The following is a 25,680-nucleotide window of genomic DNA, read 5'->3' as shown; positions in this document are numbered from 1 at the left end:
GTGCTTGGTTCCATGTGAGATGGTGCTCTGGCATGAGCTGAGCCTGTCTGCAGTGGTCGGAACAACTTCCTTCTACTGTTTCCAGATATCGTCATACCATATACTCTTAAGTGCATTATGAACCTCGCGGTTAAATGCTATCTTTGGTTTGGCTTTATCAAAACATGTCGAGTAAGGTGTCATACGAATTGGAATACTAACCCCTCGCCAATTCTGGCGACGAGGTTAGCATTCCACCCTTCTAGAGGGACACGACAAGTACAGTACCTGAAACCCGGGTAAAATCAGACATAGCCTCAGCTCCACAAAATGGATGCTGCCACCACAGACACAAGTCTGCCCTCCTGCTGCTGGGAGTCCTTCCAGCTTGGGAGGTGTGGACAAAGGGTTTCCTGCCAGGGGAGGTGCATGCACCACCCCAGACAGGATTTTGTGTATTGGTCAGGTAGGGCTTGAAAGAAACCAGACATGCCTGTGGCTCACAAGGAGCCTCGGTGCATATGCCAGTTCAAACCGGTCCTGGGGCACACCAGTCCTGGGGCGAGCTGGACAAAGGATTGGGGGTGTAACCACCCCCCTTCCTGGTCCCACCCATAGGGAGGGACCTAGCAGGTAGTCCGGCCCCTAGAATCCGCTTAAAGGTAGGAGCTGTGTCCTAAGACTTCAGACATCCTGGAATCAACTTGAAACTAAGAAGAAGACGGGAACTTCGACATTCTGCTGCACAGAAGACTGAAGGAAATCTCCCCTGTGGTCAGGGAGTGACCACCTTGCTAACGCAAGCACCATCCAGCGAATCAACGTCTGCTTTGCCGCCGCCTCCCGCCGGAGCCCGAGCCCAGAGACTGACAAGACCTGGACCTCCAGACCTCTCACCGCCCGATCCACAGTCCCTGAAAAGAGGAGACCCGTGGAGGCACCGAGACACGTGGAGCCAGCCATCTTGAAACGACCACGACAAGCTGACAAGTGCAACTACCGAGGCTCCCTCCAAGTTGTGCTTTGGGATCTGAGAAGCCCAACACCCGAGCAGCATCTGCACCAAAGGTGAGCCCTCCAGCATCTCCACGATCTGCGTGGGGCCCTTCTGCATTTTGCCACTCGACGTGCCTAACCGGTTGCTGGCCCGCTGGCTAGTGGCCATCTTGGCGACGAACTTCACGAAATACACCGCTGGTCTGGTTGCTCCAGACTGGCCCTCGCTCCCCTCCAAAGGAGCAGTCCTTCTGACCTTGCTGGTCAGAACCATCAGCTTATTTCATCTCCTACAACAATTGCTTTTGCCAAGGCTTGTTTGCTTCGATCAAGTCGCCGACACCGCCGACAGCGAGAGCCTGCGTGGGAAAGCTCGTGAACCGACTCCTGGACGTCGTCGACCTCCAGGGACCACGTGGCTGCAGAGACAAGCTGCACCTTTCTTCCTGTTTGCACCCGACATTGCCTGGTACCCACCTGGTGCTACGCTGGTCACTGGCTAGTGACTGTGAACACTGTCCCCTCTGCTTACAGGTCTTCAACATCTCCGATCCACTCTTGGATCCACTGCATCTCTCCCGGACCGACCGCCTGCAGCATCTTTATCCTCAGGCTCCACGGAACAGATAGAAGAAACCCGACGCACTTCGAGGCCTATGCACCCGCTTCCTGTGGGTGAGGTAAAGCTGGCACACCTGTGCCCAAGTGTAGTATTACATCTCTAGTGCCTGTGTTCCAAATCTTGAGTTCCTAGTCCATCCGGAAGATCCTCTTTGCAGTAACTTTGTACTTTTTACGCACCCATTGAAACCTATGGGAGCACGCGTGTGACTATTTGCTCTGCACACGCCACCCGTGGACCTCCTGGTCACTAACTGAAGTTAGCTCCTTGTAGGCCCAGCGATTCTAGAGGCCCTAGGCCTTTTCCCTTTTCTGTTCGTGGTACTTATACCACTATTTTAGTATATGGTTTGAGCGGCCACCAGGGCCTATCCATATAAAGTGCAACTTCTGTGTATTCTACTGTAATCTTGTTTGACGATTTGTGCTCCTGTGCTCATAAAGAGACTAGGGGTTACTTTGAGAAATAAATACATATATATTTTGAATATATATCTGTGTGGTGTCCTTTCATTGGTATAAAAGGGGGTTACATTTGGTAAAACAGCTGGCTTAACACGCTTCACGAGTTTAGCCTCAAAGACTGCTTAGCCTACGCTACCACTAGGGCAGCTAGTCCGAAAAGGTTGACTTACAACCACACCATAAGGATTGCTTGGCATGGTACAAGGTGATCACTTTAACTAGTGAGCATCACATACCAGGCCAACTTCTCACACCATAGCACACATTTTTTGAGAAGCAGGAGGCGAGAATGCTTTTTTCTGGAGGTCACTGCTCCAGGTTGTTCTAACATGGCACAGTCTGGACAGCCAGATCTGCCAGGACCGAAGGCTGCCGCTGCACAGGAGGAAGAAGTGAAGCGCCTTGGTGGAGCCGGCAACACACAGTCTGACTTGTAGAATCGTTTACCCACCCAGAAGGGAAGGAGGAGATCAATGCACACAGAGTGGCGTGTAGACCCCGGAGACCATGACTCCTTTAACATGAACCATGTGAAGACACCTAAAGTCACCTGGTGCAATGGAAGGAGTGCATGCAGAGGTACAGGATGAACAACATGGCCAAGCATGCCCAAAGAGGCAGGCAGCAGCATGAAGCCAATGCACATTGAGTATTTGCAAGGGGGTGGGGGAGCAGAACAAGCAGCTTGGCGAGGAGTATATCGAGGCTCACTTCCACAAGTTTCACCAGCTACAACAAAGCGGCCGTTTGCCACAATAATTATTGTTAAAAAGTTTGAAAATACAAAAACCTGCAAAATAAAAAAATAAAAATCTCCCCCAAAAAGAGTTCTACAACCTACAAAACACACAGAGCTTCTATGGTCAACCATTGATGCAGGTGCTGCGGCCAACTCCTCCTGCACGCAGTCGTGGGCCATACACAGCAGGAGTTGGTCACCTGTGGGGGGTTGGGTCACTGTCATCGGCAGGCCACATGCCAGGCCCTATCTCTCTATTTCTTGCTCTCTGTCTCTCTCACTCTACCTTATGCTATCACACTATTTTCTCTTTCTGTTTCTCATTTTTCTGTCCCGCTCTCTCTCTCCATTCGTCTCATTCTGTTTCTCTTTCCCTCTCCTTGGGTGCCTCTCTTCCGCCATTATCCTCCCTCACTCTATATGATACCCAAGTATTTTAATTTCATTGTACAACAATTTGCTTGTTCTCCTAATGAATATGTTAATTTTGTGCAGCGATGTCCTCCGTGATGTTAGTGGTGATGTCATCAATGATGTCACATGATGTCATCAATGAATATGGTATCATATAACGTGCAAGGGCATGATGTGAGTTATGCTTGTGCTGAGCCATAAGGGGCATATTTCAGTGAGATTTCATGTCTGAGCTGTAAAAACATAACTCAGTTTCTGTGTTTTTTTCATTAAATATATATATATATATATGTATCGTTCAGCATAAGGCTTCTCAATGTACTTTCCGCATCCCCCCAGACTATCCCTTCAAGTACACGTCACCAAGATTGTCGCCCCCTACCCTCTTTGCTTATGGTCATAGCCTTAAACCCCTCTCACCCAATTTTACCTACCAGTGCAAAGGTAGCTAACCTTTGAGACACATACACCACCAGCCCCTCTTCACCTGCAGACCAGGCCCATGCCAACTCTTGATCTCCATGTTGAAGATCAACTGCACTTTATCGACACAAGTCCTCTTTATGTGTATGCACAGCACCTTCTACGCCTTGCCGTGAATGCGCAATTGTATCCCATCTCTACCCAACTGATGCGGTACCAGCCAATGCCTTACTTGCTTGCGCAGTGCAGGCCCCTTCTTTACAGGCACTCGCAGCACCTGAAACCACTTTCCCTACACACACACACACACACAGCACTTGTGCCCGTTTTATCTGAATGCACCAGCCCCCTTTCCCTGCCTGCCCAGAATCAAGCCCCTTTCTCACATGCACGCGCAATTCTTTCTCATCTCTACCCAACTTAAGCAGCACCAGCCCACGCTTTACTTGCATGCGCAGCGCAGGCCCCTTCTTTACAGGCACTCGCAGAACCAGAGACCACTTTCCCTACACACACAGCACCAGAATAAAGCCCCTCTCTCACATGCACGCGCAATCCTTTCTCATCTCTACCCAACTTAAGCAGCACCAGCCCCAGCTTTACTTGCATGCGCAGCGCAGGCCCCTTCTTTACAGGCACTCGCAGCACCAGAGACCACGTTCCCTACACACACAGCACCAGAATAAAGCCCCTCTCTCACATGCATGCGCAATCCTTTCTCATCTCTACCCAACTTAAGCAGCACAAGCCCCCGCTTTACTTGCATGCGCAGCGCAGGCCCCTTCTTTACAGGCACTCGCAGAACCAGAGACCACCTTCCCTACACACACAGCACCGTGCCAGTTTTACAAGCATGCACCAGCCACCCTTTCCCTGCCTGCCCTGAATCAGGTCCCTCTCTTATGTACACGTCCCTTAACTATGTGCACAAGCAGCAAGAGTCGCCTCTTTGCCTATGAGCACAATACCTGCATTGGCAATAGACACCCCATCCACTATACACAGAAGCAGAACCTTTCCTTACTTGCATTCATCACCATGCTCTCTTTACTTGCACGCGCCACCATGCCCTTTTTATCTACACGCATCACCATGCCCTCTTTCCCTGCATGCATCACTATGCCCTCCTCACCTGCACGCGCAGCACCAGGCTACGGTTGTCATGCTCCAGCTTCTTCTGCCGCATCTCCATGTCCCTGGCACGCTGCTGCTCCTTCTGCAGCTTGCGGATGTAGTCCACTGAGGCCTTTAGGATGGTACCCTTGTTCCAGCGCATCTCCCTGTAGCATGGGGCAAAAAACACAGAAGAGGTTCAGGGAGGCAAGGCTGGGCATTGATCACAACAGCCATATCCGCCATCTCAAAAACCCTACCCACCCTCCTATCCAACCAAAGACACAGGAGTACTGAACAGTAGGGACACCTCTGAAAGAGGGAGGTAGCGTCAGGCCAGCAGCCACCTCTGAAACCATGCCAGCGATGTTGCAGAATCACCCACATTCCGGGTTTTCATGCCTATTGCCTGGGTCAGTCAGTCACATGATGGGTTTGATCGACTCTCATATAGCCATATTGGCTGCTAAAATGTATCCTAACCTCTTATGAAAATCACCTCCTATAGGCAGAGCCACTGGAATTATGCCACACAGGAAGACCAAATTATGCGGCAAGGCTGAGTAAATTATGCAGCAAGAGAATCCAGATTATGTGGCAGATTTTGTGATAGTATTACTTCATTCTTTTGTCATTTTTAGGTAAAACCTCTGAGAACTGTTGTATACGCTTTGTGGGCTTACATCCTGCCCATTGTTTTTTTATTTTACTTGGATTATCCTTCCAAAATGCTTACTTGCTACTGGTAAATCCTTCCTCTTTGTCCCTCCTTTTTGTCTTTCGTTTCACCCCACGGAGCAGGACCAAGTACTATATCTTTACTCTTTGGTTGTTTATCTGTTGTTTGGGGGACTATTTATTTTATTTATTTCCTGGTCATGTTACAGTTTATAATAGATATAAGAGAGCACACACACTTTGTAAAAACTGCCCTCACCCACAACAAGTTGTGGCATGCTTCATCATAGGGCTGCTACTGACGCCTCTGCGCAAACCTAACGCTAGAGGCGGAGCAATAGGGAGGGGTAAACAATACAACAGCGATAAAGAAAAAAGGAAAAGACAGGATCCTAAAGTGGAGATAAGTTGTGAGTTTAAAACTGGCCATGGGATATCTCTATAATAATTTTATACCTGGATTCCCTAGTCAGGATTAAAAAGGTATATAAAGGACTATATACCTAATGGATAGTGGTGGAGTGAGTAAATTAAGTGCTCACCACCCCTCCATTCTGCATAGCGGTCAACATGTTTCAGCCAGTTCAAAGCTTGGTCTCCGGCATTCATCAGGACAAGTTGGATCCCTATGCTACATTTCCAAAACCCCTCTCACTGCCCACTATAGTGGGCTATACTCCACCTGCGAGTCTGGAGTGTTTTTTGTAACTTTACTCTTCCAATAGGAACAGAGTTTATTAAGTAGAAAGCTAGAAATGGCAGTGGAGTAGAGGGCGACCCTCTGTAGTCACACATTCGTCCAGAGTGGTACACCGCCTTCGGAATCCGTCTCTCCTGGTGTGGCGTACCACTCTTGAGTCTTGCGGCAGCGTGAAGCTCCTTTGAGGAGGACATTGCACTTGGTAATGAGAACAAAGGTGGCAGTTTTTATCAAAGAAGTGGGCGGTAAAAAAGACTTTTACGACTCTCAGTAGAGCGGCAGAGATCGCCCACTCTGCCCGTTTATTTGTTCTGATTTTTTAACCCAGCCCTGTGTGTACAGTAGGGAGAGTGTATTCAGCAGTGTGGGGAAGGAAGGGCAGTGCAGGGCATGGTGACTTTGTGGGCTTGCTTTCTGCTCTGTAAGAGTCCTTGGCGGTCCGAGGCTGGTGTGAGGAAGAACTTGGGCTCTACATAAATCAATAAATGAATGTGTGATGCTTGAAAGGGCACACTTAACATCCAGTGCTCGCCACTGGTCTGTACGCTGTGCGCTAGTGTGGTTTGTATGCCTCTGTGTTTATATTGTCACCAAACGCCCTGAAGCAGCTTTAAATCCGACTTGTGGGTGCTATGTAAAAAATAAATGCATGTGTAAATGTGTAGTCTTCGTATTCTACAGTTTTGTGTCTGTTTGCTGTGCTTCCCGGACTCTGGTTATTTCTGTGACATTTCTCGTGTGTGCAGTGCCTGGAAGCGGCACAGATGCAGGGCAATTGTGCGATTTCAAAAACAAAATCCTGAACGTTAGTTCACCCAATCACAAAATATACTTCTATTTTTTGCATTATTGCCACACTGTAGTGCTTAAAGCTTTCTAAAACAGTGTTGGTACTATACACATATGTAGGGTATACATACATATATCTGGTGTTCATCGTGTATTAGAATCAGGCTGTAAAAATTCAATGGTGGGTGGAAGAAATATTTAACAGTATTTGATTGACTCTTTACTGTGTGTTTTTTATTACATTACTTAATTGAAGTTTGGGTGACAATCAGATTAATTGATAATGTGTTATATATAGAGGAAACCATATTGAAAATGTGCTACACATCAGTTACTCTGCAACTAAACTAACGCACCCCTGGATTAGTAGGGCTGTGATTACATTTCTTTTGGAGGGAAATGGGAAGGGGCGCTTGCGGGGCCACAGCTGTGCAATAGCCAGGGCGCAGGAACGGGGTCACATCTGGAATCTGAAACACATTTGGAACATACGTGACCCACAAAGCATTTGCCATCTCCGGAGCCAGGGCCAGACATGGCAGGGTCTCTGTGCGGTCTGTAGCCTTCAGAGCAGGCTCCAAACCGAAATATCGCCAGCTGTTATTCAGAAAGTATTTGTAGTGAAGTAGCGCAGAGTGCTAACTGAATGCCATCTAGGCGCTACCGTGACGGTTTAATGCGTTGGAATACTTACAGCCTGCGGTTAACTGGAAACGGAGGGGTCTGCACACGTGAAAACCCTTTCACCCTGTCTGCTGCTGTTCATCAGTGCCTTTAAGGAAGTGAGTGAATGGGCGAGTTAGAGCCCGGGCCACTGTGGTGGGACTGTCAAAAGCAGAAACAGTCAGGTCGCCCAAGGCTTGTAGGGCTGGGACAGAGTCAACAACGTAACAATCACTCGTCAGACTCTGCTCATGTCAGGCTGAGCTGGGATTGGATAGGCCCCGGCTCTGCCTGACATGTGACTCTCAACCACGTACCTTTGATATGTGGGAGGTACCTGTAACTCAGGAGTTCTCAATAGCTCAGCCTGTCTCAGCCAGCCAGTGTCCCTCCCGAGGGGAGAGAGTGCCCATTGGCACAGTACTAGGTTATAGAACCTGGAGATGTGATCTACAAGCCCACCTTTGCCACGTGGGGTGATCCTGGGCACATGGCTTAACTTTGGGCCTCATTTTCTGCAAAAATGGGGGTTGGTTGCACATACGATGCAACACTGGAACCAAACACATGACAAACCTCGAGGCTGCACGGCACATGCCACGTGATATTTGACTTCCATCAGCACTCACTGACCGCAAGATTTATTGAGGCAACAGAGAGGTGAAAGATTTCGGAGCCCAACACAGACCCTCAGAGCTCAGTACGCATTATAGGCTAGGGCACTCATTCAACCACTCTGGGGATCTGCTTTTGACCGGCTGGTCACTGTTTCGAGTCCTAGCCCCTGCACCCACCCTTTGGGGGAGCACCATTGAGCGGCCAACAATAAACATCTGTTATTCAGCGCCAAGACGCACTTTTAGATGTGTTCTAATTAGTAGGGAAAACGCTATACTGGGTTCTGAGGTTGTTTTCCAAGTCCCTATATACCGGCATCAGCCCAGGCCTGCAGGCCTTCTTGAGGCATTGACTTGTCTGTAGACCAACCCACGCCTACCCCACTCAGCCCCCAACGCTTCCTTTTAGACGCAGAAAGTGCCTAGAGGTGAATCTGGCTGCAAAGTGCACTGTACATACACGACATGTACATCCATGTATCAAAGGGGGAGCTGTGCATAAGGCGCTATGCTGAATACTTTAAGAAGGCTCGCACATATCCATCTATCCATCTATCTATCTATCGAAGACTCGCAAATTTCTCTTTTTTCCAATGCCTGTATCTTGGGTTTGACTATTCTTGGGGAGCACACAGCACAGTGACTTGTCTCTAGGCGCTATATAGAATCCATGTTGTATAAGAGTCCCATTCCCACCCTCGATCCTGAACAGGGAATGCAAAATGCTATTATCCTCTGCATTTACGTCACTGCATTACTTCACAGCTATGAGATGCTATGACGTCACGATGCTCAGTCCTGGAGAGGGAACTTGCCTCAGTCGGCCCCCGTTTACTTCCGTGTTTACACTGCCACAGTTTGAAATGCCTCTTCATAATAGTGGACAGATTGGGAATGCATATCTAACATTAAGTTACAGACTGTGAGTCAAGGGGGTGACATTATAGAACCTTTGAGTTTAGCGATAAGGGGAGGGACTTGAGAAGATGTGACAACATTTTAATTGTTTTTTCTCGTGTGTGTATATGCTCCCAGAAAGCACATTGGATGCAGACGCGGTGTAACGAAAGTATAAGTACTTTCAAAATATTATTGCAAAGGACTTTTTTTTTTTTTTAAAGCAGCGTGCTTCAGTACAGTCACAAGTATTGGGGTCAAGTTTCGGCTGGCGCCCTTCCCAGCTGCCACTTATACGTGTAAGTAAGGAGATATTATGCCAAAATAATCAACATTTTTAAACCTTTGCCTCTTTGAGTTGCTTCGCGCACGCCTTTATTTGATTTTAGCGCCTCTTATGACATTGCAACCCTCCCATTCACCAACAACCTGCCCTCACATTCACCACCCCACCCGTCCTCCTGTTCCCTAACCCCACCCACCTTACCATTCACCACCCCCACCCAATTGCCAAAGGCAAATCTTGCCCATAAGCGAGACCTATTGACTTTGCCAATGCTTGTTAAACTTGTTAACACTGTCTAGGTATTAGTTGCATCTCACTAGTACAAGTAATACCCAAATATAACAATAAGCTCCAGAAAGATGACCAGTCAACCTTTGCAGAGGGCCTTCCACTGCGTGGCAACACGTCACTGCGTTCCTAGTAACTTTTGAACAGTTTCAGCTAGAATTTTTTTTTTTAAGTCTGCTGATTATGCAGCAGATGGTGGATTATGTGGTAAATGTGGCAAATCTATAATTATGTGAAAATTGCTGCAGCCACGCAATCACATAATTCCAGTGGCCTTGCCTAATGTACTCCTCGCCCTCTATTACCTTTGTAAACCTTGTCTTAGGTATATTTTCTGCTTACATAAGCCGTGACACACAAGCAGAAAACCAGGATTGGGCATTCAGACTGGTGTGGTGGTCGAACTGCTGATGAAACTTACGGGTCATTGGACTTTGGGATTAATGTGCCGAGCTCCTTGATTCGGTCGTTAATGTTAAACCGTCGCCGCCGTTCAACTGTGGCAAAAGCAAAAAGAAACAAAAGCAGTAATTAGTACCAGGCCAGAAAAACCAAGTGAAGATGCGCTGATACACTCTGTCCCATAAGAAACAAAAACATCAAATATTGCCAGGCTAGCAAAACCAAATGAAGATGTGCCAATGCAGTCTGTCCAACAAGTGGGCATCACTGATGCGGGAACACTGACAATCCTGAGAGTGGTAAAGTAACAAAATCAAAAAGCGGATCCCACATCGCAGCTTTAAGGGTCTCCCAGTGAGAGGATACAGGATTCCGGGAAAGCCCCACTTGTTAGTTGTAATTACGACAAACACCGCTACTCCCACGTACCATTACTTTGTCACTATTACTTCAGCAGACCATCACTTCAAACCTCTATCCATAACCCTAAACCTAACCCCAAACCTAGAGGGTACCTTAAGCCTAACCATAACCCTAGGCCCAAACCTAAAGGAAATGCAATAACATTTATTTACATCTATTCATGAGGATAATACATTGAATGAATATGAACCCTAAATCTAATCGTTAATTATTTTAAAGAAAATTGAATAAATTAAAGAACCCTAATGGTAACACTTGCCCTTAATTAAATCCATTTTTTAATTAGTCATTTTAATTAGAAACTAGATGTAATTAAATTGTATTTAATTCTTTTGTCACTAATCCTAAACCTATCATGAATTAAATATGTTTTATTTAATTTTATTAAAGCAGTACTAACCATTCTGCAAAATGTAATTAAAGTTAAGATTTTACATTAAGGCAATACTAAACTTAAATTACATTAAAATGTGTTATGATTAATACTAACCCTAAATTGAAATAATTCAAATTACATTAGAATAAATTCAAGTAATACCAAAAATCTGAATTCAATTAAATAATATCAAATGAATTTGCTACTAATCCTGACTCTACCCTAAATTAACCGAAATAATGTTAATTTAATGATAACGGTATTCTAATATTAGAAGTTAGATTAAATTGAATGGAAAGACATTTTATTAAATTATTACCAATCCTAAATTAAATTATATTAAATATTAGTCCTTACTCTAAACTAATTAAAGGTAAATAATAGTAAACTGAAGTTATAGGGTAATAATCGTAAATTTAAATAAATGCAATACTAAACTTAACCCGAATTTCAAATTATAATAATTATTAAGGAAAATAAAAACTTGGTTCTAAGCTTAATACTATTATACGCTTACCTTAAATGCCAAAGTCCAGATGATTTGCCTCAATAATTCAATAAGGACACAGAGTAACTGAGCAAAGGTAATGTTAGGCCAGCACCGAAACGGTACAGAGAATCCCAGCAGTGCCTGGGATGATGCAAGAATCCCAAAAAGTGCCAACATTGCTTGATGGACATTGGGAGTATGGGTAAGCCATGTGTGCTGTCAGCAAAGGAAATTGCTTCACGCGTATAAAAACAGGTCAGCGGGTAGAGGTTTAAGTGGTCTTTCCCGCTGTGGTGAGGGTCATGTTCCTGCAGAACATTCCAGGTGACAGAGGGTCAACACCTGCATAGGCAATAAACGTAAGGGCTGATCCTTTAGCACTCCAAGGCGATGTAACGACTTGCGTTGTCAAGACCGCGATGTAACATACCGCGTTGTGATGGTATGCGTTATATCATCATACATTCACCTTTGCTAAAGGAATGTACGATGATAAAGTGTGCAATAGTGAAACCCCAAGAAGGCTACAATGGAGAATTTTAAGTCTCTTTGGCCCCCTCATCATTAGGTGCTGATGAGAAGGAGGAAGAACAGCTTTATGTCCACACAACTCACTCTCTGCAGCCATGTGTGAGCAGGAGAGTGTGGTAAATCTTTGATTCTTTGGGACTAGGGGCCAATCTTGAAGGCACTGTAACTAAAAACTCCTGTGGCGGCCATGGAGAAAGACATTAACGACAGTACGAGGACCTGCCCGCACGACACAACATTCACACGAGTCACCGTGGACATCCTGTCAGACAGCTTCCACTGTACAAAACATTTGGGAGGAAAGGGGGGCAAATAAGTAGGTCTGGCTACTTAGGCAGAGAGAGCAGCTGGACTACAACTCGCACGCCCTTATATATAGACTCGCGCAGTACTGCATTTTTTTAAGCCATCATAGCGCTAAGTTGCGTAGTCCGGTTCTTCCAGACCATGGAAGGTGGGCAAGTGTAGACTGTGGTTAACGGTTCAGCACAAGTATATTTTTAAGAAAGCGTGTGGAATTCTACTTTTGCATGAACCTCACCCCAGGATACCAAAGCCTGACCCTCCTATGGGCTCAAGAGTGTGGCGCTCACCGCAGACAGTGGTGTCTGAGCATTACTGCCACCTGCTGGTGTGGAGGAGCAACATCCACCCGAGAAGCTACAAACATTTCTCATCAGAAAGTCAGGGAGTTAAAGGACTGAAACCGAAGACAGTAGTCTTCATAGAGTGAGGCATCTTTTTCTGTGCTCTAACAAGTACACGCCAGAGACAATTGGGCTCCATTTGCGGTTTTCAATTCCTTCTGCACTTAGACTGGAATAGCTCCATTTTAGGCAAAGGGAGATAGGAAGGGGCAAAGTTTGGTCGGAGTAGGCCCCGGCAGAAGGAGGAGGCCTGCAAACGGAGGGGAGCAGGGAGCCGGGGCACATCAGGACAGAGCAACCCCCCACATCTCACTGCATGGGGAGAGGGATTGAGTGTCAGGAAGTAGAAGCAAAACCCTCTACTCACGGTGTAAAAAGAGAAGTGGCATTGAGGGTGGGGCATTAGACACTGATACTGTATGGGGAAGGTGAAGATGTTTTCGGAGGGAGGGTACGCTAATACTCACTGTAGGAAAAGTAACAATACAAACTGTATTGGAAGGGTAAGTAGGTGTCAGGAGGGAGAGAACCCCAATAGTCACTATGTAGCATGGGTAAGGGTGTCAGGAGGGATCGGACCCCGATAGTCACTATGTAGCATGGGTAAGGGTGTCGGGAGGGATCGGACCCCAACAGTCACTATGTAGCATGGGTAAGGGTGTCGGGAGGGATCGGACCCCGATAGTCACTATGTAGCATGGGTAAGGGTGTCGGGAGGGATAGGACCCCGATAGTCACTATATAGCATGGGTAAGGGTGTCGGGAGGGATAGGACCCCGATAGCCACTATGTAGCATGGGTAAGGGTGTCGGGAGGGATAGGACCACGATAGTCACTATGTAGCATGGGTAAGGGTGTCGGGAGGGATAGGACCCCGATAGTCACTATGTAGCATGGGTAAGGGTGTCGGGAGGTATAGGACCCCGATAGTCACTATGTAGCATGGGTAAGGGTGTCGGGAGGGATAGGACCCCGATAGCCACTATGTAGCAAGGGTAAGGGTGTTGGGAGGGATCGGACCACGATAGTCACTATGTAGCATGGGTAAGGGTGTCGGGAGGGATCGGACCCCAACAGTCACTATGTAGCATGGGTAAGGGTGTTGGGAGGGATCGGACCACGATAGTCACTATGTAGCATGGGTAAGGGTGTCGGGAGGGATCATACCCCGATAGGTGCTATGTAGCATGGGTAAGGGTGTCGGGAGGGATAGGACCCCGATAGCCACTATGTAGCATGGGTAAGGGTGTTGAGAGGGATCGGACCACGATAGTCACTATGTAGCATGGGTAAGGGTATCGGGAGGGATCGGACCCCGATAGCCACTATGTAGCATGGGTAAGGGTGTTGGGAGGGATCGGACCCCGACAGTCACTATGAAGCATGGGTAAGGGTGTCATTGTCAGAAGGGAGCAGACCTCATACTCACTGAGGTTGTGGTTGTCCTTTTTCTGGCGTTCCTTCATCAAGACCTTGGTGTCTTGCTCTGAAAATGACAAAGCAACGCAGCATGAGGAGTGGGTGTTAGGACCAGGACACGCCTGTCTCCCCCTCCCTCCCCAGGCCATTTCCGAGTGACCCCACGTGTCCCACCGGGGGACTCCTGCAGGTCCTTTCCTCGCATTACCCGGAAACACCCTCACAATTATGGCAGCCTCTCTTCGCTGGATAGGGCTGTCTAATGACAGCAGTTTCATACTCTCCTTCCCTCTCACCTCTCGGACACGACCTTCACGCCCATAGTGGGGGTCAGTCCCAGTTCCTTCCGTTACCTCTGAGTAGGGGCTAGTTGTCTGTACCAAAGAGAGTGCCCTCTGCCTCCTGATCTACCGAGATTAAAACTCCCTCCCTACCTAGCACCTCTGGGTAGGGGTTCTCCTACCACCACAATTAGTACTTCCTATCCTTCGGCTCTGGGTGGGGCTTACACTTTACAATACGAGGGGTCATGCTCCCTCCCACCTCTGGGTAGGGGGTTCTGACACTGCTCCCTGTTCCATCTGAGTAAGAGGTCCCTCTCCATACCAAGACAAATACATACCTTTGCCCTCTTAACCCCGAATAAGCCCCCACATCAGAGGCCATGTCCTCCCTGGTAACGCGGATTCAGATGAAAGTCTGAAGCTGTAGGTCAGATGCCTTATCCTATTTGTTTGCACTTTCTTCTTGCATGCTCCACTGTACGACACATTCCCCTTTAGCGTCGACTGGCAGAGACCACCAAGGGGTCTCCCCCAAGGGCTCCCCAAAACAGCCTTAGGCTGCTGAACAACATCCACTCCATCTCCTCCTCTAGATGGGCTACCTGCATTTACCTTCCCTTTGGTCTCCACCCCTTCCTAATAACATGCCTGCATTGGCCTTCTCTTTCCCTCCAACACCTGTACATTCACACTCTTCCCAAACACCAGTACCAGCCTTTCCAATGCTTCTATAAATGCCATTTAACATCCCTGCGATAGCAGTGCTTGAATTTTACCCCTACCCTCTTTCCTTTCCCCAACACCAGTGCCTTCCCATCCTCTTCTTGATACTAGGGCGTACACAGCTCTTCCCCTGACATCAATGACTGCATTTATCTTTCCCGCCCAATGCTCCTACAAAGCAGACCCTCTGTTGATGACCATATTCCAGTGCTTGCCAAAACCACTGAGTATGTCATCAATGCATCACCCTTACCGCCAAACTCCGACTTGACATTGGGCAGGTCGGCCGGGCAGGAGTTGCTGATGGTGATGGCAGGCGCCGTCATTCCCTGTGCGTTGTAGACATCGAGGATATTCCCGGACACTGGTAGCTGGGGAGATAAGATAAATACGGTGAGTTGTCTACTACAGTGTTACTTTCCTCGCTTCTGAAAATCGCTTTGTTCAATGCAGCAACTGGCTGGCAAATGACATGGCAGCATGTGATCTGACACAAAGGGACACCTACAGCAGCTCTCATGGGTCGGAATAGCAAGCGATCCGCTGTGGATACAAGTGGAAAAAATTCTCACATAGCTTAATTGGTAGCGGCCATATTGGTAGTAAAAATGGCTGACGATCCTTTTTCAGTTAGGACAATGACTCTACAATTCTGCCGGTACCTATATTAATGTATTAAGTATTCAATAAATACCAAGATGTATTTTCACCAGAACTGTCTGGATCTGCAGAGATATGGGCTGGGACTCCACTGTCCCCTTCCCTAGTTCAACTTGCCCCTTCTAGCATGGCAGACTGCTGGGCTTGGCAAGGCTGCCAGCAGCTGTATGGCAATGAAAGCTCCTGCCTAGTGATGGGGCAGACTATAAAGCTGGCACCCACATCACATAGTTCCCAGCCTGCACCTTCTCCTTAAATCGACTTAAATGAGCCTTTGCTGGACTATACCTTGCTTTATGTAACTTTGCCTACTTCATAATGTAACGCAAACAAATATGAAGTGAATTTGTATTGTAATTGTTCTTATGTAAAGCGCTCAGACACTCATCAGAACTAGTCCATGCTCTTAAAAACTCCAAATAAAACAAATACATAGTACAGTACCGCAACAATTCCCACCGGCAGGCTATTCCGTGAGATCATCTTTTGGGTACACTGAATAGGCAACAAGAGGAGTCAGAAACTCTGGGCAAAGCTGTAAATCTAAGTTGCAAAGTGGCTACACCGGTGTGTCCTCCCACACAACACCTGGGCTCCCAGCTTGCCCCGCTCAGACCATGGACACAGACCACGATGAAGCCTACGGGCATAAAAATTGAGGTGTTTGGATCTGGCGCATGTAAATTTAAAGACTCCGAAAATTAAGTCATCTTGATAGAAACAGAGCGGGACCCTTTTCTGTTCAGGTGTTTGCTGCAGCGGTGACACACCAGGAACCGTGCACGAGAGAGCAGATCGTGGCGCGTGCAGACACCGAAGTGGGAGGTGAGAGACTCTAGACACTGTAGCCCAAGGACTATGGATGTAACAGTACACCTGGTTGGAATGTCCACAGTGGTCAATGTGATGGGGCTCTTGGACAATGGGTGATCGAGTGACCCCAGAAAGAAACTTGTCGGCAGAGTAATCTTGCTCTATCCCACTCTAAACGCTTGAGACTCAATCACTGATAAAGAAGGCATGGAGGGTGTAAGAGCAAGGCCAAGCTTCAAGAGGATGGGGTGGAAGGAACATCTCAAACAAAGGATACCTAGGGGCTGGAATGGTGTCAAGAATGATGCTTTCAGAATGGGTATGGAGAAGACCATGTGGCCTCCCTACAGATCTCCATGATGAGAACTGACCTCTGGAAACCAACCTATGTCTTTGGGTGAACGGAACGGGATGTCAAGCAGCTCATCCAAGGTCCATCGTGTGAAGAAGTGAAGAAGGGGATCTCTTGGGTTAGGTTCTAGCCTTCGAAGTCCACCCGCACGTCTTAAGAGTGCCTTCTCACTATTGGTGAAATCACTTTCTTGGAGACCTGACTTTTGACTTCCTGTCCCCCATTCGTGTAACGAGGAAGGGTGACATCACCTTTGTGATGTTCAAAACGCCCCTTTGCCCTCCAGACACTAACGAGGGAAATTACTCAACTGAGTGGTTACATAACCTAATTTGAGATCTTATGACTGCCTTTGCTAACTTGCTTCCAGAGATTACGAACAGGTCAACACAAAAGACAAACTTGAAAAGCATTACCATGTGCAGTCAGGAAATCCTGTCCGCAGACCGGAAAGAGACAGCTGAATGTTAGGCAAACAGAGAATGAAAGAGAGGAGGCCGCTTCAGGTTCTAGTTACACAAAGTACCACTAACTGATCACCGGTTTTAAGTTGTGTTATGGTCTTAACTGTTTCTGAATGTCTACAGTTCCCCTGGCGTCGTCACAAGTAGCTGACCATCTTGTCACATTTTTCAGCATTAAAATAGAGTACCTAAGATCACATTTTCACATCTCCAAACTGGCTTTGGTTGTTTGAGACATTGGTCAGGTCACAGCATCTGCACTTGGTCTCCAAGGCAGAAAGTTTAGGGGCAAAGGATTACCAGGCTTCTGGCGAAGGGTCCCTCCTACCACCTGCACCCACACCCAGCACTCACTGACAATCACAAGCATGGTTAGTCTCTCTTCCCTCTTTACTGTTCTAGGCACGGATCCTACCACGAGAAGAAACCCTGCAGCACTAAATCACAGCGCATGAGATAAAACAAAATGGCGGATGGCACTGGGAAACTGCATTCCCTGAAGGCTTACCCCTGGGGTGGGATTTTAAAGTCCCTTCTGTCCACAGCCAAGCCCGCATTGGCGTCAGAGAGCAGTTTTTGTGAATCTGGCCTGCTCGCTCTTCCTGTTTAACTAGAACCACAGTTGACAGAGGCCCTGGTGTTATACCTACTGGAGTCATGGTAAACAGAAAATTGTAGGAAAAGGTGAATTTTGTGGAAAAAAAACTTTTGCCTTTATTCCCTAGTTAGGGGGCCAGATGGGCTTTATGAAATGCCCTTTTCAAGTATTTTATTCTTTATTACTGGGCCCTGCCAAATTGTGTGCAGGAGCAGCAACCTGCTGAACTCTATGCTTGCCAAATTCAAGCCTGTTGACTTTACCCTATGCTTGCCCAATCCAAGCCTGCTTGACTGAACCCTGTGCTCGCCTAATCCAAGCCTGGTTGACTGAACCCTATGCATGCCAATCCAAGCCTGGTTGACTGTACCCTATGCATGCCCAATCCAAGGCTGGTTGACTGTACCCTAGGCTTGCCCAATCCAAGCCTGGTTGACTGAACCCTATGCTTGCCCAATGCAAGCCTGGTTGACTGAACCCTATACATGCCCAATCCAAGCCTGGTTGACTGAACCCTGTGCTCGCCCAATCAAACCCTGGTTGACCGAACGTTATGCATGCCCAACCGAAGCCTGGTTGACTGAACCCTGTGCTCGTCCAATCCAAGCCTGGTTCACTGAACCCTATGCATGCCAAACTGAAGCCTGGTTGAATGAACTCTGCGCTCGCCCAATCCAAGCCTGGTTGACTGAACCCTGTGCTTGCCCAATCCAAGCCTGGTTGACTGAACCCTATGCATGCCCAACCGAAGCCTGGTTGACTGAACCCTGTGCTCGCCCAATCCAAGCCTGGTTAACTGAACCCTATGCATGCCCAACCGAACCCTGGTTGACTGAACCCTGTGCTCGCCCAATCCAAGCCTGGTTGAATGAACCCTCCGCTCGCCCAATCCAAGCCTGGTTGACTGAACCCTCCGCTCGCCCAATCCAAGCCTGGTTGACTGAACCCTCCCCTCGCCCAATCCAAGCCTGGTTTATTGAACCCTATGCATGGCCAATCCAAGTCTCGTTGACTGAACCCTATGCATGCCCAATCCAAGCCTGGTTGACTTTACCCTTTGCTTACCCAATCCAAGCCTGGTTGACTTTACCCTATGCTTGCCCAATCCAAGCCTGGTTGACTTTACCCTATGCTTGCCCAATCCAAGCCTGGTTGACTGAACCCTATGCTTGCCCAATCCAAGTCTCGTTGACTGAACCCTATGCATGCCCAATCCAAGCCAGGTTGACTGAACCCTATGCTTGCCCAATCCAAGCCTGGTTAACTTTACCCTATGCTTGCCCAATCTAAGGCTCGTTGACTGAACCCTGTGCTTGCCCAATCCAAGTCTCGTTGACTGAACCCTGTGCTCTCCCAATCCAAGCCTGGTTGACTGAACCCTGTGCTTTCCCAATCTAAAGCTCGTTGACTGAACCCTGTGCTTGCCCAATCCAAGTCTCGTTGACTGAACCCTGTGCTCTCCCAATCCAAGCCTGGTTGACTGAACCCTGTGCTTTCCCAATCTAAAGCTCGTTGATTGAACCCTGTGTTTGCCCAATCCAAGTCTCGTTGACTGAACCCTGTGCTTGCCCAATCCAAGCCTGGTTGACTTTACCCTATGCTTACCCAATCCAAGCCTGGTTGACTTTACCCTATGCTTGCCCAATCCAAGCCTGGTTGACTTTACCCTATGCTTGCCCAATCCAAGCCTGGTTGACTGAACCCTATGCTTGCCCAATCCAAGTGTCGTTGACTGAACCCTATGCATGCCCAATCCAAGCCAGGTTGACTGAACCCTATGCTTGCCCAATCCAAGCCTGGTTAACTTTACCCTATGCTTGCCCAATCTAAGGCTCGTTGACTGAACCCTGTGCTTGCCCAATCCAAGTCTCGTTGACTGAACCCTGTGCTCTCCCAATCCAAGCCTGGTTGACTGAACCCTGTGCTTTCCCAATCTAAAGCTTGTTGACTGAACCCTGTGCTTGCCCAATCCAAGCCTGGTTTACTGAACCCTGTGCTCGCCCAATCCAAGCCTGGTTGACTGAACCCTATGCATGCCCAATCCAAGTCTCGTTGACTGAACCCTGTTCTTGCCCAATCCAAGCCTGGTTGACTTTACCCTATGCTTGCCCAATCCAAGCCTGGTTGACTGAACCCTATGCATGCCCAATCCAAGTCTCGTTGACTGAACCCTGTTCTTGCCCAATCCAAGCCTGGTTGACTTTACCCTATGCTTGCCCAATCCAAGCCTGGTTGACTGAACCCTATGCATGCCCAATCCAAGCCTGGTTGACTTTACCCTATGCTTGCCCAATCCAAGCCTGGTTGACTTTACCCTATGCTTGCCCAATCCAAGCCTGGTTGACGGGGAACAACCTTTACAACGCAACTTTTACAACGCACTACCTTTACAACGCATTTTTTACAACGCACAATCCATTACAACGCATGACATTACAACGCAGGACACTACAACGCATTTCTAAATACTACCTTTACAACGCATTCCATTACAACGCATACTACCATTACAACGCATACCATTACAACGCATAATATAGTAATATACTATCCAACACTTACCCTACTGTTGCACCCCCTGGAGTTAGAATAGTAATTTTTACCCCTATACTATCCAACACTTACCCTACTGTTGCACCCCCTGGAGTTAGAATAGTAATTTTTACCCCTATACTATCCAACACTTACCCTACTGTTGCACCCCCTGGAGTTAGAATAGTAATTTTTACCCCTATACTATCCAACACTTACCCTACTGTTGCACCCCCTGGAGTTAGAATAGTAATTTTTACCCCTATACTATCCAACACTTACCCTACTGTTGCACCCCCTGGAGTTAGAATAGTAATTTTTACCCCTATACTATCCAACACTTACCCTACTGTTGCACCCCCTGGAGTTAGAATAGTAATTTTTACCCCTATACTATCCAACACTTACCCTACTGTTGCACCCCCTGGAGTTAGAATAGTAATTTTTACCCCTATACTATCCAACACTTACCCTACTGTTGCACCCCCTGGAGTTAGAATAGTAATTTTTACCCCTATACTATCCAACACTTACCCTACTGTTGCACCCCCTGGAGTTAGAATAGTAATTTTTACCCCTATGCTATCCAACACTTACCCTACTGTTGCACCCCCTGGAGTTAGAATAGTAATTTTTAACCCTATACTATCTAATACTTACCTTAAATGCAATTTTATATTATGCGTTGTAATGGTATGCGTTGTAAAGGTAGTATGCGTTGTAATGGATATGCGTTGTAAAGGTAGTTTTTAAAAATGCGTTGTAGTGTACTGCGTTGTAATGTCATGCGTTGTAATGGATTGTGCGTTGTAAAAAATGCGTTGTAAAGGTATGCGTTGTAATAGTATGCGTTGTAACGTCATACATCCCTGGTTGACTGAACCCTATGCATGCCGAATCCAAGCCTGGTTGACTTTACCCTATGCTTGCCCAATCCAAGCCTGGTAGACTGAACCCTATGCATGCCCAATCCAAGTCTCGTTGACTGAACACTGTGCTTGCCCAATCCAAGCCTGGATGACTGAACCCTATGCATGTCCAATCCAAGCCTGGTTGACTGAACCCTATGCATGCCCAATCCAAGCCTGGTTGACTTTACCCTATGCTTGCCCAATCCAAGCCTGGTAGACTGAACCCTATGCATGCCCAATCCAAGTCTTGTTGACTGAACCCTGTGCTTTCCCAATCCAAGCCTGGTTGACTGTAACCTATGCATGCCCAATCCAAGCCTGGTTGACTGAACCCTATGCATGCCCAATCCAAGCCTGGTTGACTGAATCCTGGGCTCGCCCAATCCAAGCCTGGTAGACTGAACCCTATGCATGCCCAATCCAAGTCTTGTCGACTGAACCCTGTGCTTGCCCAATCCAAGCCTGGTTGACTGAATCCTGTGCTCCCCCAATCCAAGCCTGGTTGACTGAATCCTGTGCTCGCCCAATCCAAGCCTGGTAGACTGAACCCTATGCATGCCCAATCCAAGTCTCGTCGACTGAACCCTGTGCTTGCCCAATCCAAGCCTGGTTGACTGAACCCTGTGCTTGCCCAATCCAAGCCTGATTGACTGAATCCTGTGCTCCCCCAATCCAAGCCTGGTTGATTGAATCCTGTGCTCGCCCAATCCAAGCCTGGTAGACTGAACCCTATGCATGCCCAATCCAAGTCTCGTCGACTGAACCCTGTGCTTGCCCAATCCAAGCCTGGTTGACTGAACCCTATGCATGCCCAATCCAAGTCTGGTTGACTGAACCCTATGGATGCCCAATCCAAGCCTGGTTGACTGAACCCTATGCATGCCCAATCCAAGCCTGGTTGACTTTACCCTATGCTTGCCCAATACACGCCTGGTTGACTGAACCCTATGCATGCCCAATCCAAGCCAGGTTGACTGAACCCTATGCATGCCCAATCCAAGCCTGGTTGACTGAACCCTATGCATGCCCAACCGAAGCCTGGTTGACTCAGCTGCAAGAACGCCTATGCCGACTGCCAGAACCACTCGTGACCATGACTGAGGCACAATACTGAAGTTCTAAATCACACTGAGTCTCTCCCACCTAAGCAACCTGGCTTAGGAATATGCAGACCTCTATAGAAAGCAGTTTCTAAAATATAGTCTTTTAGAGTTTTTAGGAAACCAAACTCGTTGGTTAGCAGGCCCAATGTTTCCGGGGGGCCATAGGAGTTCATTTTTTGTTTTTAACAGCAAGCGGTAGATCTCAATACCAGAAGTCTGGGTGATCCTCACGTGCCCTAAACATTTATCTACACGTGGTAGGAACTTAGATATACATGTTTAATTTGATTGTATTCAACTTTTGAATTTCATTCAGCCGTATTTGACTGTGGCTTATTGCAAGAAATGACTTCATACGCAGTCCAAGACTTGACAGGTGGTTAGGAGGGTGGCACTTTTTGAACCCACTGACAGTCTTCTCTTCAAGGTGCCCCCGGGGCACTACCATGGGCACCTCCACGGTCATCCATGTTAAATTATTTCAGAACTCTAGACTGCTCCAGAGCTAACAATGGTGCTGAAATTCCAGGGGATAACACTGAGCCACGGTCCCTATTCCGGAACTGGACAAACCAAACTGGACTGAACCATGGTGGTTCTGAAAAGTGGGCCTGATACCTCAAACCACCTTAAAAAACAGACAATCTGGGACCACGTGACTGCAGTGCTTAAGGCTAGAACCTTCATTTCAATTCACTGTGTGACAATATTAAAGTGTGATTATTGGTTAGTTTCAAAGTAATAGGTCTGTCTTGTGTGTACTGTTGACTGTCTACCTAGTGCTCACTGTGCCGCAGCGCGTGTACCACCTCGCATGAGCTTTCTTTCGCAGACCCATTACTCAGGCGTACTGCTGAGTGGAGGGCGCGTGTCGGCTTCACCTTTCACATGCCTAGGTGGTCCCAATGGTGCCAAGGATCTCTGAAAAGACCAGACAGGGGTTATGTTATGTTATTTCCATTTGTACAGCGCATAGACTGTCACACGTATGGCCTCTTAGAGCTATAGACGCAGTTCCATGCGATGTTGAGGTTCCCACCGCTCACCAGAACGTTGGCCATCCTGTGAAAATGTGTTTTTATGCGACATTCCTACTCGGGATGATGGACAAAGGATTCAGATGAAAAGGGACCGACTGTGGTGCTTAGGTTTGGTGGCCGTATTGCTGCGTCTCTACGGTTGTGGTGTTAGACAAGGGCGGAAGTAGGGTTTTACCACTGTTTACGCATTCCCTTTGTCTGTAACATGCCGGCTGCCTCGTGGTCAGAGGTATCGCTGCCAGGGTGCAGTGCCTGAGCTGTGTCGAGATGTGTGCAGTTCTCTAAGGTGTTCTTTGAAGGTGCCATAAGGATGTCTCTTTAGAAGCTATAGTTCTGTTGCTCATCACGGATGTATGTGGGAAGACCAGTTGTGTGTGTGAGGTATCGTGTAGTGCCTGGTGCAGAGAGCAGCAGTATGGCTGCCACATATTGGGCACATCCGTGCTTTTTTAGGTGTTTATAAAATGTTGTGTTGGGTGTGTTTTCAGGTGCTAAAGTAGTGAGGATGTGTAGTATATCCTGATGTGTCTCTGTGTGGGGTAGCTGGTTGCCAGTGATGGGGGAAGGATGTGCTGAGTGTGTATGTGTGTTGCTGTGTTCGGTTCCTTGTTTGTGTGCACCATGTTCTTGGATGCGAGTGTGGTTTGGGTGACAGTGGTATGGACACCGGTGCTGTGTTGGGTGTAGTGCAGGTGCTTGGTTCGGTGTGTTCTGGTGCAGGTTTGTGCCTGAGAAATGAAAGCGTTGTTGAGACATCAAAGTAAGTGACTACGAGGCTCATCCGCGCAGTGTCGCATGAAGGACCGCTGTCTCATGCACTGGCCTACAAGATGTTTCATGTCGTGCCACCTCGTGCACAAATTTAAATTAACTGCGGCCCACCCAAGAAGGACAAGCATTTTCTCACACTTATCTATAAAATTGGAAGCTCTGAGACGTTTAACAAGTCAAACATTGCAGGTAAGTTCACTTATCCTTCTCAAAAATGCAATTAAATACAGGATTGTCAATACCCTCTGGAGTCAGCTCTCCCTAAGAGTATCCAAGTACCCCCAGGGTGATGCTTTATCTCAAATCCGTGGCAGGGGGCGGGCATACTGTGCTGTCGTGGTCTGCACCCGGCACACTGAATTAACTGTGCGCCCCAGAACAGAGACACAGCACCCAGAGGAAAATTTGGGCCACGAGGCAAACACCCGTCCCACATCCCGGTTCGACAAGGATGCAGCAGGTGTTCTGCCTCCTCAGAGCACAGAGATGCTCTGGGGTCCCACAGATAGTGCCGCGGGGCCTGTGACCTTATTCGAGCTCCTAATGTTCACTGGAAGCTTCTATTACCCATTCATACCAAGTGGCATAGTAAGACTACAGCGCCTAGACGCCCAAGCGCATTTGATGCACGTTTATACATTTTGGTGATATCACATCGATGTATTCTATTGAACAGTAGCATTTGCATAGCGCCTTATACCCCAGAGTGGTTCTCGAAGCTCTTCTGAGCGCGCTCTGTTTGTTGTGTATGGATGACAGAATGTACACAGCACCAGTGCTGTGTACACAGAAGTGCAGGGACTCACTATCCAAAGTAGTACCTGCTCGCTCCCGAGAGGTGACGGTACTCTCGCATGAACGTATGGAGGCATTGCAGAGAAGTGCAGGTACCCTGCGTTTCAAATTGAAGAAGTACAGGCACTCAGTACCGGACAGCACCTGCCCATTTAAAGCAGTGCACAGCACCCCATGTTCCAGAAACTCACGCAACAGTAAAAAACATTCTCTGAAAAGCACTTTGCTGTTCCTTGTAGCTCAGATAGCACTCTATATGTATGTATGTATGCGAGTGAAGCGGTACAAAAGAGGGTGGTGATGGACGGAGCATCAGAACCAATCAAATACTCACACCCAGTCAACAGATCTGGGTTTGATCCATCACCGTTCTTTAGCCCACTCTGCCACCCCAGTTCAGACATGGCCATATGCAAATCAGTCTGACCCTGTGCCTCACGGGAACAGTCCAAGTGAAATACATCATAACCCTAGATGTAAAATGGATATATATAGATGTACGGGTGTGGGGGCGGGGGCGGTTGGCTAGAGAAAAAAGAGGGGTGGGGGGGGGGGGGGGGGGGGTGAAGCAAGCAGAGGTGAGACTTACAGGCAGGACGAGCAGCAAGAAAAGTGCCAGAGATAAGGAGACTAGATTTTCAAAACCTAACACCGGGACATTCCACCGACATAGAAGAA

General features: G+C 47.7%; 1 protein-coding gene across 2 annotated transcripts in view; it reads right to left on the bottom strand.

The window, feature by feature from the left end:
• Positions 1-25,680, bottom strand: part of TFE3 (transcription factor binding to IGHM enhancer 3) — a 152,011-nt gene that overhangs the window by 7,670 nt on the left and 118,661 nt on the right. For both annotated transcript variants that reach the window (XM_085629699.1, XM_085629700.1), the window contains exons 6-9: positions 15,217-15,334; positions 13,967-14,023; positions 10,090-10,165; positions 4,770-4,917 (exon numbers count right to left, since the gene is read on the bottom strand). In XM_085629699.1, coding sequence (XP_085485825.1) covers positions 4,770-4,917; positions 10,090-10,165; positions 13,967-14,023; positions 15,217-15,334 — 399 coding nt within the window. The remainder of the gene's footprint in view (positions 1-4,769; positions 4,918-10,089; positions 10,166-13,966; positions 14,024-15,216; positions 15,335-25,680) is intronic.

The sequence above is a fragment of the Triturus cristatus genome, chromosome 10 (assembly GCF_964204655.1).
Source record: "Triturus cristatus chromosome 10, aTriCri1.1, whole genome shotgun sequence".
Classification (NCBI taxonomy): Eukaryota; Metazoa; Chordata; class Amphibia; order Caudata; family Salamandridae; genus Triturus; species Triturus cristatus.
Note: the sequence above shows the minus strand (reverse complement) of the source record. Positions and strands in the feature narration are given on the sequence as shown.